Raw genomic sequence first — 14331 nt, 5'->3', positions numbered from 1 at the left:
CAAAAAAGGTGGTAGAGAAAAAGCCGGGAATTATAGACCGGTAAGCCTGACATCGGTAGTGGGGAAAATGCTAGAGTCCATTATAAAAGATGTAATAGCAGAGCACTTGGAAAGCAGTGACAGGATCGGACAAAGTCAACATGGATTTACAAAAGGTAAATCATGCTTGACTAATCTACTGGAATTTTTTGAGGATGTAACTGGTAAAATAGATAAGGGAAAACCAGTGGATGTGGTGTATTTGGACTTTCAGAAGGCTTTCGATAAGGTCCCGCATAAGAGGTTAGCGTGCAAAATTAAGGCACATGGGATTGGGGGCAAGGTATTGACCTGGATAGAGAACTGGTTGGCGGACAGAAAGCAAAGAGTTGGAATAAACGGGTCTTTTTCCGAGTGGCAGGCAGTGACTAGTGGGGTACCGCAAGGATCGGTCCTAGGACCCCAGCTGTTCACAATATATATTAATGATCTGGACAAGGGAATTGGATGTAATATCTCCAAATTTGCAGACGACACAAAGCTGGGTGGGAGGGTATGCTGTGAGGAGGATGTCGTGAAACTCCAGTACGATTTGGACAGGTTGGGTGATTGGGCAGAAACATGGCAAATGCACTATAATGTGGATAAATGTGAGGTTATCCACTTTGGTGGCAAAAACAGGAAGGCAGATTATTTGAATGGCAATAGATTGGGAGAAGGGGAAGTGCAAAGAGACCTGGGTGTTCTTGTGCACCAGTCGCTGAAGGTAAGCATGCAGGTGCAGCAGGCAGTTAAGAAGGCAAATGGTATGTTGGCCTTCGTAGCAAGAGGGTTCCAGTACAGGAACAAGGATGTCTTGCTGCAGTTGTACAGGGCCTTGGTGAGACCGCACCTTGAGTATTGTGTGCAGTTTTGGTCGCCTTACTTGAGGAAGGACGTTCTTGCCATGGAAGGAGTGCAGCGAAGATTCACCAGGCTGATACCTGGGAGGGCAGGAATGATGTATGAGGAGAGATTGTGTCGATTGGGCTTATACTCACTGGAGTTTAGAAGATTGAGAGGGGATCTCATCGAAACCTATAAAATTCTGTCAGGTCTGGACAGACTAGATGCAGGAAGGATGTTTCTGATGGCCGGGGAGTCCAGAACCAGGGGTCATAGTCTAAGGATAAGGGGTAAGTCATTTAGGACTGAACTGAGGAGGAATTTCTTCACCCAGAGAGTGGTGAACCTGTGGAATTCTCTGTCACAGAGGGCGGTGGAGGCCAGTTCATTAAATATATTCAAGAAAAGAGTTGGATATATTTCTTAAGACTAAAAGGGATATGGAGAGAGGGCAGGGACAGGGTACTGAATTTGGATGATCAGCCATGATCTCATTGAATGGCGGAGCAGGCTTGAGGGGCCGAATGGCCTACTCCTGCTCCTATCTTCTATGTTTCTATGTTTCCTGCAGTCTACAGCTTTCTTCCTCACTATCAACCAGATGGCAAATTTTTGTATCATCTGCAAACTTCTTAAATCATGCCCTCTACATTGAAATCTAAATCATTGATACAGGTATATGGTTTCACACATGGTAAGCCTCTATCCAGACCCTTTCTCTAGCATAGCATTTTTATTTTATCATAAAAACAGTTGTAAACTTTATTTTTGAGTTGGTGCGACAAATCACAGCACTTTCTCCAAAAATGTAAAAAAAAACTCACTAACTGAACAAAGTAGATTTGAAAAATGAAGGATAAAGGATAGCAGTTTTCTTACCATCTCTGCTTGACGGGGAATGGGATCTGCTGCTATTGATGCATCAGATTGGAACAGTATACTGGTGCAGTGTGAGAAAGTTGGTCACTGTATGTAATACAGCAGCTAATTATGCAGTAAATTCTAACACTGCATCTTAGGGGCAACAGTTATTCAGATAAATTCACAAAGATACAACTGAGGACATGACTGAGGTGACACAAAGTTAATGCAACAGCACATTACTTATTTTTCTCTAAATTGAAGGGTTTACTGCCTCTTTCATCCAACAATACAGAAGAGTTGTCCTGACAAGCGTGTTCAAACAGGGCTGCTGGTCATAAACTACCAGCCACTACGTAAAGGTTGGTCACTGGTCGCCCTGACTCTATTGCCAAGATCCAGAGGAAGGTCATTGACTTCTTCTGGGAAGAAAGGAGGCACTGGGTCGCTGCTAGAGTTCGGAGTCTCCCATTTAAGGAGGATGGTCAGGCGCTGGTGTGCATTCACACCTAGGTTGCAACTTTTCACATTCAGAGATACCTATACAGGAAACTTTGGTTTATCCGGAGGTTAACTGTCCGGAATGCTCCATCCACCGGCAAAATTCAGGAGTCGGTTCAGTAAGTTTTTTTTTCTTTTCGTTGCTTTTTTTTCCACCAGTCAGGCTCTGCAAGGTCTAGCTAAAGCTGTTGCTTAGCTACAGAGATGCTTGCAAGCTACGGCCGACTGTTTAGAAGCTGTAGCAACAGGGTTTGTTGCTAGATACGGAGCTCAAGCTCTGTATGTTTTAACATTAGCGCTGGTTTGTCCGGCAGTTTTGATGGGACGGCAACAGCTCGGTCCCGTCGGTGCCGGATAGCACAAAGTTTTCTGTATATGGAAATTCCACCAAAGCGACCTGAGCGAACAACATTTTTCTTCCACCAGATGAACGGCCTGAATTATAACAGACAGCTCTTTATCATAAAACTGCAAGGAGTACATTCATCCTTGCAAGAGGTGCCTGTCTTTTACTACGACTTTCTAAGAGTCTGGAACTCGGTTGCCTGCCGAAGGAGCTCTGAGGTAGCAGCCATTCTGTCTGAGCTGCTCCTCCACAATCCCCATATGCACATTATCGGCTTCAGTGACACGTGGCTGTCGGAGCGGAGGACCCTTGCTGCAAAGGTATCAAGAGTCAGGGGTATACTGGGTGGCAGTGGAGTGGGCTGGCTGTCACCAGAGATGTTAGCTGCTCGGATATCCAGCCAAATCATTCAGGCGCTAAAAATCACACTCGGCTCTGACTCAGTTAGGAGTGTTGCAGAGGCTCAGCCACTTGGGGTGATTCCATTTGGACGGAGTAAGGTCCCAAAATGTTCCTTGGGAACCTCCGCCTCACAACTTGAGCCTTCTCGGAAATTTCCTCCGTGCCATTCCATTCTGCACGACGGGATGTCCAATAGATTGTTGCTGCACATTCTCTACTTCCTTGCCCTCATTTTCCATCCGGACATGCCTCGGCAAAGCATCTTGCTGCCCACTTTACAGATATCCAGGCCTCTTGTCCACTCTGTGGCCTGGATGAGGACACTGCTTATATTTATTTGCAATGCCCGAAGTTGCTGGCCCTCTTTCACTATTTAAAAGGACTGCTCTTCAACTTTTGGTTGAAAGTTAGTCCAATCCTGGTACATAAGGGGGCAAGCAGATTGGAGAACCTCCTTGTAGGTCTGCTCCTGGGCCAAGCTCTAATCGGCAATCACAGGTCCAGGATGCGCAGGATTCGCAGGGAATGTCGCTCCGACTGCTTGCCTCTCTTCTGCAGCTTTGTGCACACCCGAGTGACCCTGGAGAGGGATCATGCAGTGTCCACAGATACACTTGAAGCCTTCCGTGGGAGATGGACACTGCAGGACGTCAACTGTATCATTAATAAAAAGAATTAATTATGATTCAGTTTTATTTTTATTCTGTATACATCTTAGTTTGAGTGGACTATTGGTACTAGTGATGTATTAGTAGTGCCGTCCTCCTGAGGGGAGCGCTTGTGATGTTTTTGTCCTGGTGGCATTGGGTTACCCCAGTGCCACTTCACTGGTCCAGTTCAAAATAATCTCGAGTTCCAATCGTGAGCATGGTCTGTTATGTTCATATATGAAATGTAATTGTGACAACCATATCACAACAGTGTTATCTCAGCAGCATAACACAAAAGCTCTAGTTATAACATCAGTGATGCGCTATCAGTTACTCATAAAAGACTGAGAGTTAAGAGAGTAACTAAAGGCTTTTATTAGCAAAGAACAGAGCATGCCTCTCGTGGTTGACTGGGTTCCAAGAAGGCAGGGGGCTGCAGGTCAATCACCTTTATACCTGGGCCTGTGTGGGTGGAGCCAGCCGAGACATGTTGAGGCATGCATAGGTACAACAGTGTGTAACAACAACAACAACAGTGGTTTACCACAATCAGCAATAGTGCAATTCTGATACGTGCATCTTCCTCTCTCTTCTCCCCTCCCTTGCACCACACCACTTGCACTACATTTCAGCACGTGATGTAAATGGAGCGGGCAGGGTGTTGGGAGCTAGTGGCTGTGTAATAACCCATTTATGTTCATGAGCTTTGAGCCAATAACCTCTGATGGCAATCCTGCCAAAATCTGTAGTGCTGGATGATTATATACAAAGGAGGAAAAAAAAGACAGCAGTGAAATATTCTGGCTCATCAGCCAACCAAAAGAAACCACATATTTCTGCTCCAAACTGATAGAGCCCAACATTAGTTTCAGCACATGAACCAATTAGAAAAACTAGTGGGCTGCTTTGTACATCAGATTTATTCTACATTAATATTTTTAAATTATTTCTTTCTTTCTCAAATTATTTTGTCTTTATGTAAACTTATCTTCTCTTTTACTCTTTCCAACCTTGATGGTGCCTTATACTACCCTGGCCCCTCACCTTGTTCTTTCAATTTATGTAAACAAAAAGCAAAACATGACTAAGTTTACCACCGATTTAGATGCAGATGGCAAGTGGGCAAAGGTACAAATTAACGTATCATATGTGGCTCACACGCATCTGAACAAAACTCGAGTATGGCAGTGACCTTCCAGTACTGCATGTACATGCATACCTCACTGTCGCTTGCTGGGTTTTGTACAGTTAACGCCTGTTGGTCTTTGGATTCCACTGGCTCCTCCTGCTGCTGGTTGCTGTTTTCATCAGAGGCCTGATTGAGTTCCGACTCCATCTCCCATTCTTTCCGCCTGGCTTTTCTCCGCCGTGTCTCTGCACCTGCTGGGGGCTCCATCGATCCTTGGTTATGTTTCTGTACTGGGCAATTCTGGTTCCCCTTGTGGCAGGCACAGTCAACCTTATATTTACTATTATGAAGTGAATAATGTAAACTTTATTAAATGAACCTTTTCAGTTTCATTTTGATTTGCAAATCCCTGACTAGCAAATATATTCTACCAACTTTTCCTACATGCACATTACATAAAGGTTGACAGATGTGCAATGCACAGGGACCGTACACAACTCCCATTTGCATGGGAAGATGTACAAGAGCTCCTATGTCAATCAGAGATGTCAAAGAAGCAATAAATACAGAAAATGCTGGAAATACTCAGCAGGTCAGACAGCATATCTGTGGAGAGAGAAACAAAGTTAACGTTTCAGGTCGATGACCTTTCATCAGAACCTGAAACGTTAACTCTTTCTCGCTCCACAGATGCTGCCTGGCCTGCTGAGTATTTCCAACATGTTCTGTTTTTATTGCGTTTTCCAGCATCCACGGTATTTTGCTTTTGTATGCCAAATAAGTACCAATTTTGATTGCTAACACAACTCATCCTGCTCTCAAATACCAGCTGCTCTGCAGCTCGGGATATTCAACATACTCAGTTTACACCATATAAAAACAGGAGGCTTGCAAGAGGCATAACAATGCTACATAAAACATTCCCCTTTACCGGTTATGTACTGCTCCTGGGCAATGAAGTACATATGAGTCAGAGTATGCAGATATTCAAGTGAATATTCAACCTGCCCGAGAGCATTTGCTAGTCCAGAGAGAGAAGAAACAGACAGACACAGAGTTTTCCTAGCCTCAGAAAGGTTCGCGGAGTTCAGATGGTCAGGTAGATCTGAGGAGTTTTAGTAACTCAAGACCATCAAGCAGCAATGAAGAACCTTCATTACCTTTCTGACCCCCTCCCCAAGAGCGTTTTCTGGCCGTTGAGCCGTTCCTATCAAATTTGCCAAAACACCCACCCTAGTTTAGAAAGTTTCCCCCCCATCCCAAGAGACTTTGCTGGTCTATGCCTCCTTGCCCCCTCCCCTCTCCAGCCAGGCAAACCCTCCGCCCCTGCACTCAAGGTTCTGCTGGCTGGTGCCCTTTCCTTCCTCTCTCCCTCTTGCCCCTGCCCCTTGCCTACAGAGTCCAATCATTCCCTTGGCCTCTAACTCTATTTGATTTAAATAATGCAGTCTTGACTATTTGCACCACCCACCATTAACTAGTCTCGCTGAAAAGGCAATACTGAAACTACTAGGCTGCGGGACTATTAGTACAAAACATTTTTTTCCCGACAATAGTCGATCTAATAAAACCTCCATATATTTTGATAACTCTTCGAGGAGAGCTGATTTCACTTACCAGCTGCTGTATTCGTAGTCAAAGCCAATGGTCACCTCATTGTCCTTTGGGATGTTTGTGATGGCGTATATACAAAGGTGGATCATCCCATCTGCAATCATATGCCGTACCTGGGGGACATAGTATGCAAGTTGTAGCTAGCTATTTTTTTTTCTTTTAAGATTCTTAAATAGGTCAAACCCAATTTATCCTACTTGCTGTCATCACGTTTCCACACAGTCTTTTTTTAGCCAGCAGGATTTGTGCCAAGGGGTTCTCAAGACAATGTAAATGGGGGCTCCAATTCTTGTTGACAGATGCAATGACTTTTTTTTTTAATGATTTGAACTCAATGAGTGTCATAATAATAGCACATATAATTAGTGATAGAAATGTACAGATAATTAGAAAAGACTTACCTCCGCATTGGGGGCACAGGACCTCCGAATGAACCGAGCATCATTCCCAAATGTTCGAGCATCAACACACATCTCCACTTCATTGAATTTTGAGTAGAAGAGCACAAAGGGGTAGGGTCTGTAATGCAAGAAGGAAACAAACGTGATTCTTGTAACTCTCTGGGTTAGAACCCTATTTTCCCCAAGAGACCCTTCTTCATGCATGAGCCTAAAGAGTGAACGTTGGTAGGATATTCAACCATAGGGTATAGGGGGAGAGAGAAACATCGAAACATAGAAGATAGGAGCAGGAGTAGGCCATTCGGCCCCTCGAGCCTGCTCCGCCATTCAATGCGATCATGGCTGGTCATCCAAATTCAGTACCCTGTCCCTGCTTTCTCCCCATACCCCTTGATCCCGTTAGCCTTAAGAAATATATCCAACTCCTTCTTGAATATCTTTAATGAATTGGCCTCAACTGCCTTCTGTGGTAGAGAATTCCACAGGTTCACCACTCTCTGGGTGAAGAAATTCCTCCTCATTTCTGTCCTAAATGGCCTACCCCTTATCCTTAGACTGTGACCCCTGGTTCTGGACTCCCCGACCATCGGGAACATCCTTCCTGCGTCTAGTCTGTCTAGTCCTGTTAGAATTTTATAAGTTTCGATGAGATCCCCGCTCATTCTTCTAAACTCCAGCGCGTACAAGCCCAATCGACCCAATCTCTCCTCATACGTCATTCCTGCCATCCCAGGTATCAGCCTGGTGAATCTTCGCTGAACTCCTTCCATGGCAAGAACATCCTTCCTCAGATAAGGCGACCAAAACTGCACACAATACTCAAGGTGTGGTCTCACCAAGGCCCTGTACAACTGCAGCAAGACATCCTTGTTCCTGTACTCAAACCCTCTCGCTACGAAGGCCAACATAGCATTTGCCTTCTTAACCGCCTGCTGCACCTGCATGCTTACCTTCAGCGACTGGTGTACAAGGACACCCAGGTCTTGTTGCACAAGGACACCCAGGTCTTGTTGCACTTCCCCTTCTCCCAATCTATTGCCATTCAGATAATAATCTGCCTTCCTGTTTTTGCTACAAAGTGGATAAACTCACACGTATCCACGTTATATTGCATCTGCCATGCTTCTGCCCAATCACCCAACCTGTCCAAATCATCCTGGAATTTCTCGGCATCCTCCTCACAGCACACACGCCCACCCAGCTTTGTGTCGTCTGCAAATTTGGAGATATTACATCTAGTTCCCTCGTCTAGATCATTAATATATATTGTGAATAGCTGGGGTCCAAGGACTGATCCCTGCGGTACCCCACTAGTCACTGCCTGCCACTCGGAAAAAGACCCATTTATTCCAACTCTTTGCTTTCTGTCTGCCAACTAGTTCTCTATCCAAGTCAGTACCTTGCCCCCAATCCCATGTGCCTTAACTTTACATGCTAATCTCTTATGTGGGACCTTATCGAAAGCCTTCTGAAAGTCCAAATACACCACATCCACTGGTTCTCCCTTATCTATTTTACCAGTTACATCCTCAAAAAATTCCAGTAGATTCGTCAAGCACGATTTACCTTTTGTAAATCCATGTTGACTTTGTCCGATCCTGTCACTGTTTTCCAAGTGCTCTGCTATTACATCTTTTATAATGGACTCTAGCATTTTCCCCACTACCGATGTCAGGCTTACCGGTCTGTAATTCCCCGTTTTCTCTCTACCACCTTTTTTGAATAGTGGGGTAACATTAGCTACCCTCCAATCCATGGGTACTGTTCCAGATTCCATCGAATGTTAGAAGATGATCAGCAATGCATTTACTGTTTCTAGGGCCACTTCCTTAAGTACCCTAGGATGTAGATTATCAGGCCCTGGGGGTTTATCGGCCTTCAATCCCATCAATTTCCTTAACACCATTTCCCTACAAATACTGATTTCTTTCAGTTCCTCCCTTTCATCAGACCCTATGTTCCCCGGCATCTCTGGGAGGTTATTTGTGTCCTCCTTTGTGAAGACAGAACCAAAATATATATTTAATTGGTGTGCCATTTCTTTGTTCCCCATTATAAATTCCCCTGATTCTGACTGCAAGGGACCTACGCTTGACTTCACCAATCTTTTTCTCTTCACATATCTATAAAAGCTTTTACAGTCAGTTTTTATGTTCCTTGCAAGCTTACTCTCATATTCTATTTTCCCCTTCTTAATTAATCCCTTTGTCCTCCTTTGTTGAATCCTAAACTGCTCCAAATCCTCAGAAAAAAACAGCCAAGTCTGATTCAGTATCCACAGATACACACTGTCCAGCTACATAAAGATCAGGATTAAGATGCAGAGTCAATGCTTATCTTCAAAGCTAACTCAATACAGAGTAAACCACATCAGGCAGTGCATAAACCACTGTAATGCTATAAACATGACTGGCGAGCTGTGGGGACATGGCTAATACTTAGGTTGGAATTTTGCCGGCGCTCAGAGTGCGGGTTTGGAGGCGGGACCACTGTCAAAAATTGCAAAGATTGACAGCGGGTAGGAAACCCGCCGTCAATCAATCTTCCTAAGTGTCGGGTCCCCGATTTGCGCATGGACCCAACACCTAGCGGTGGGAGGAGGATTATAGCCACTTAACTGCCTGTTAACAGGTACTTGATAGTTGTTAACAGGCTCTTTTTCAATTTTGCTGCTTCTGCCTCGGGTTTCCCGACGTCCGGACATCATGCCAGATAAGTGTGGCGTGTTGAGTCTGCTGTAATGTTTCTACATTGATGACAGCTGCAGAAGTGGTGTGAAGGATCCAATGGTGCACTGGTGAGTTTCAGAGGTAAGAAAATGTTGGGAAAATCACTTTTAATGCAGTTACACTTTTCTGTAGGTAACAAGTTTTAAATTGGATGTCTAGTGCCACCTCATTGGGAGAACCTCTCTCACCAGTGACAGATCGCTTCTGTAACCTCACCTGCAGCTGCCATCTGTTCTAGCCTAAGGAGGGAGTCACTGGAGAGCCTGGGTGCAAGAATTCACCTTTGTACAGTGATTGTCAGTGTTTGCAGCACCGCAATGCAGTCAAACACTGAGAAATGAGCTGTCATAAAAAAATTGTGCGTGGTCCCTTTAAGAAAACCGGCAGATGACGCGTCATCAAATGATGTCGTCTGACCGGCTTCCTCTTAATTGGCCGGCAAGCCCGCAGGGCAGGCTTAACAAGGCCAATCGACGTAAAATCACGTCCGTGGGCCGGATGCAGTTGGGGGCAGGACTGGAACCCAGAACCCAGCTGACCCGCTCCCAACGACAAAATCGCAGCCTTAATCTCAGAAAAACCTTCATATTCAGCTTAAATTGCTGTGACATTCCTCCAAATTGTCTCCATGTTGGGAAGGTCAAACCCACACAGGTACCATTACTGTAGCAACTAGACACTCAAACTCAATACTGTCCTACCTTTTAAAGAAATGTCCATTGACTTCAAACTGCTGCCTTAGCATCACCTTCCCACGGTATTCGATAATAAGTATGTCTGGAGTTAGGTCCCTGGCCGCTCGCAAAATTTTGCGATGTCGCTGAACTCTTGTGACTTTGCCAAGCTGCAGCTGTTAACAGGAGGAAAATAATACACAATTACTATGTGGAGTGGCCTGCTGGCTTAATTGGCTTTTACAATATAAGGCACAATTTTGCAAATGAAAAAAATACTTAAAATAGACTAAATAAATACATTAAGAGCACAAAATAAAAGGCAGTATTACAAGTTACAAAGCACGTGGGGACTATCTGGTAGTTTCACTCTTGACTAACATTTCCGAATTGCCAGTAGACCTTTAAGTCGGACCATTGTAATGAGATAAGTGCATTTAAAATTTAAAAAGGGATATATTAAATAAACTAATCGAACTCAAAGAGGATAAAACCCCTGGTCCGGATGGATTACATCCACGCATTTTAAAAGAATCTAGGGAAGAGATAGCAGAGGCATTACTACACATATTTAGTAATTCGTTAGAAAAAGGTGTAGTGCCAGAGGACTGGTGGATAGCTAACGTAATACCTATATCCAAGAAGGGGGATAGAACATGTCCAGGGAATTATAGACCAGTCAACTTAACATCGGTGGTAGGAAAAATAACGGAATCCCTACTAAAAGGAGAGAATAGAAGAACATCTAGAAACCAAAAAATAATAATGAATAGTCAGCATGGATTTCAAAAGGGAAAGTCTTGCTTGACCAACCTCATTGAATATTTTGAAGAGATAACAGAGAGAGTAGACAAGGGTAATGCAGTAGATGTAATTTATCTAGATTTTCAAAAGGCCTTCGATAAGGTGCCCCATAATAGACTGATGAACAAGGGCAGAGAATGCGGAGTCAGGGGACAAGTAGCAGAATGGATTGCTAGCTGGCTTCAAGACAGAAAGCAGCGAGTGGGAGTAAAATGGTAGCTATTCACAATGGCAGAAGGTGGGTAGTGATGTTCCACAAGGATCAGTGCTGGGACCACTGCTGTTCACAATTTACATTAACGATTTAGACTTTGGAATCAAAAACAAAATTTCTAAATTTGTGGATGACACCAAATTGGGGGGGGGGGGGGGGGGTTAGTCCATACTGAGGAGGACTGCAACAAATTACAGGAGGACATTAATAAACTTGCAGAATGGGCATATAATTGGCAAATTAAGTTCAACACAGATAAATGTGAGGTATTACATTTTGGTAGGAAGAATAGGGAGGTCACTTATCACTTGGAGGGTGCGAGTCTAGGTGGGGTGGAGGAACAAAGGGACCTCGGAATACAAATACACAAATCACTAAAAGTTGCGCCACAGGTTAGCAAGGCCATAAAAAAAGCAAATCAAGCACTCGGGTTTATTTCTAGAGGTATAGAATTGAAAAGTAGGGAAGCTATGCTAAACCTGTATTGAACAATTAAGAGTACTGTGTACAGTTCTGGTCGCCATATTATAAAAAGGATATAGAGGCACTGGAGAGGGTGCAGAGGAGATTTACAAGGATGATATCAGAAATGCGAGGGGACACCTATCAGGAGAGGATGAACAGGCTGGGTCTCTTTTCTCTTGAAAAAAGGCTGAGGGGTGACCTAATAGAGGTCTTTAAAATTGAGAGAGGTTTTGATAAAGTGAATACAGAGAGAATGTTTCCACTTGTGGGGAAGAGCATAACTAGAGGCCATCAATATAAGATAGTCACCAAGAAATTCAATAGGGAATTCAGAAGAAACTTCTTTACCCAACGAGTGGTGAGAATGTGGAACTCGCTACCACAGGGAGTGGTTGAAGTGAATAGTGTAGATGCATTTAAGGGGAGGCTAGACAAGCATGAGGGAAAAGGGAACAGAGGGTTATGCTGACAGATTTAGATGAGGAAAGAGAGGAGGCTCGTGTGGAGCATAAATGCTGGCATGGACTGGTTGGGCCGAATGGCCTGTTTCTGTGCTGTATATCCTACGTAATCGTTCTTACCTGCATCTGAGAGCCGAGAATCGTGTTGTTACAGGCTAGTTCAGTTTTATTAATAGTGTCCAGCACAACGTTTTTCCCCACAGAGTCTTTCATGGTTAACCGATGCAATTCTAGAAGGTTCTGTACATCTGCACTATACTGATTTGCAAACGATTCCTCATACTGATCTGTCCAGAGGCGGATCCGGTTCTCCCAACCTTCTGCCGTATTTTCATCCAATGCATGAGCTTCCGACAATGAGTTCTAAACGTAAAAATCAGCAAGATTGAACAAACTAAGCTTGCTTACCTACTGAAAAGACAGTTGACAAGAAAAATGTAGATTCTCCTAACTTTTCCAGTAGTTTTACATTTGGTTTCAGAATATTACCCCATTTAAAGTGGCAGTTTCTCAGAAAATTTATTATGTTAAATTTCCCCCTCATAAAAGTCATTTCCGCTAAACAGTGCAACACAAAACCACTTCCTGAAGGAAACCAGTTTGATTATTGAAAGGTCCACCGGCCTCAACTGATCTTTTTTCTGATTGATGGTGTGGTACCGAACCATAGAAGTTTACAGCATAGGAGAAGACCATTTGGCCCATTGTGTCTGGGCCAGCTCTTTGCTCGAGCAATCCTTAACTTATGTAACTGCCCGGTTCTCTCTCCATAGACCTGCATCTTCCTCTGCTTTAAACATTTATCCATTTTTCTCTTAAAAAATGCAATAGTCTTGACCTCAATGACTCTCTGTGGCAAAGCAAAGAAGGAGTGCAGCGAAGATTCACCAGGCTGATAACTGGGATGGCAGGAATGACGTATGAGGAGAGATTGGGTCGATTGGGCTTGTACTCGCTGGAGTTTAGAAGAATGAGAGGGGATCTCATTGAAACTTATAAAATTCTGACAGGACTGGACAGACTAGATGCAGGAAGGATGTTCCCGATGGTCGGGGAGTCCAGAACCAGGGGGCACAGTCTAAGGATAAGGGGTAAGCCATTTAGGACAGAGGTGAGAAGGAATTTCTTCACCCAGAGAGTGGTGAACCTGTGGAATTCTCTACCAGAGAAGACAGTTGAGGCCAATTCATTAAATATATTCAAGAAGGAGTTGGATATATTTCTTAAGGCTAAAGGGATCAAGGGATATGGGGAGAAGGCAGGAACAGGGTACTGAATTTGGATGATCAGCCATGATCTCATTGAATGGCGGAGCAGGCTCGAGGGGCCGAATGGCCGACTCCTGCTCCTATCTTCTATGTTTCTATGCTTCAACAATCCTCTACATAAATACATTTATCCTAACCTCTCTTCTCACTGACTTAATGACAATTTTAAATTGAGGACCCTTCATCACTGACTCCTTAATAGGAGGAAACAGTTTTTCTCTATTCGCCCTATCAAAACCTTTTTATCAAATCTCCTCTTAGCCTTTTCTGCTTCAGTACCTCCAATCTGGAGAGATAAGATTAAAAAGATTATAGATACAACCAGATTGAACTGGTTTATATGTTAAGTGTAAATGATTTTAAAAATATTTAAAACAGCTAAAGCCCTGCAAATGGATCTATAAATCTTCCTGCCCGATATCAATCGTTCCACTTTGGATCTCGTTGTATGCTTACCAGATGTGGTTGATTTACACATTCATGTTTGAGCCTCCAAACATTTGTAACCCGAGTAAACATTGCATTAATAACTAGGTGGCCATATAATAAGTTGTGCAAGAAAACGAAAGAAATAGAACTCAAACTTGTGATTCCCACGGTCTGATCTCACCCATGCAAGTCAATGACACAACTGAGCTCAGGCAAGCTGTCCAATTCTCTTCCCGCCCCCAGTGACAGGAATAAACCAGACAGACAAAGTCATGTTTATGCACCTCCTTGTACAGGAAACTTTTTTTTATCCGGCACGGACGGGACCGACGTGGTGCCGGTTCATCAAAAATTCCGGATAGCTGAGAGCTCCGTATAAAGCAACAAACCCTGTTGCTTAGCAACAGGTTCAAAACAATGGCCACAAGTCGCAAGCGTCTCTGTAGCTTAGCAACAGCTGCAGCCACACCCTTGCACAGCAACACATGGAGGAAGGCAAGTAATAAAAGGTACCTGAAC

The 14331-nt window shown here is 43.9% G+C and overlaps 1 protein-coding gene across 4 annotated transcripts in view; it reads right to left on the bottom strand.

The window, feature by feature from the left end:
* Positions 1-14331, bottom strand: part of setd5 (SET domain containing 5) — a 98701-nt gene that overhangs the window by 54643 nt on the left and 29727 nt on the right. For all 4 annotated transcript variants that reach the window (XR_015080066.1, XM_086001933.1, XM_086001934.1 and 1 more), the window contains exons 7-11: positions 12236-12478; positions 10199-10347; positions 6769-6886; positions 6371-6480; positions 4844-5093 (exon numbers count right to left, since the gene is read on the bottom strand). Coding sequence is in view for 3 of the 4 variants with exons in the window: in XM_086001933.1 (XP_085858059.1) it covers positions 4844-5093; positions 6371-6480; positions 6769-6886; positions 10199-10347; positions 12236-12478 (870 nt within the window). In the remaining variant the exon portion in view is untranslated. The remainder of the gene's footprint in view (positions 1-4843; positions 5094-6370; positions 6481-6768; positions 6887-10198; positions 10348-12235; positions 12479-14331) is intronic.

The sequence above is a fragment of the Somniosus microcephalus genome, chromosome 11 (assembly GCF_052327205.1).
Source record: "Somniosus microcephalus isolate GS21.2 chromosome 11, FLI_Smic_1.0, whole genome shotgun sequence".
NCBI lineage: Eukaryota > Metazoa > Chordata > Chondrichthyes > Squaliformes > Somniosidae > Somniosus > Somniosus microcephalus.
The sequence above is the reverse complement of the archived record's forward strand: the minus strand, read 5'-3'. Positions and strand labels throughout refer to the sequence as shown.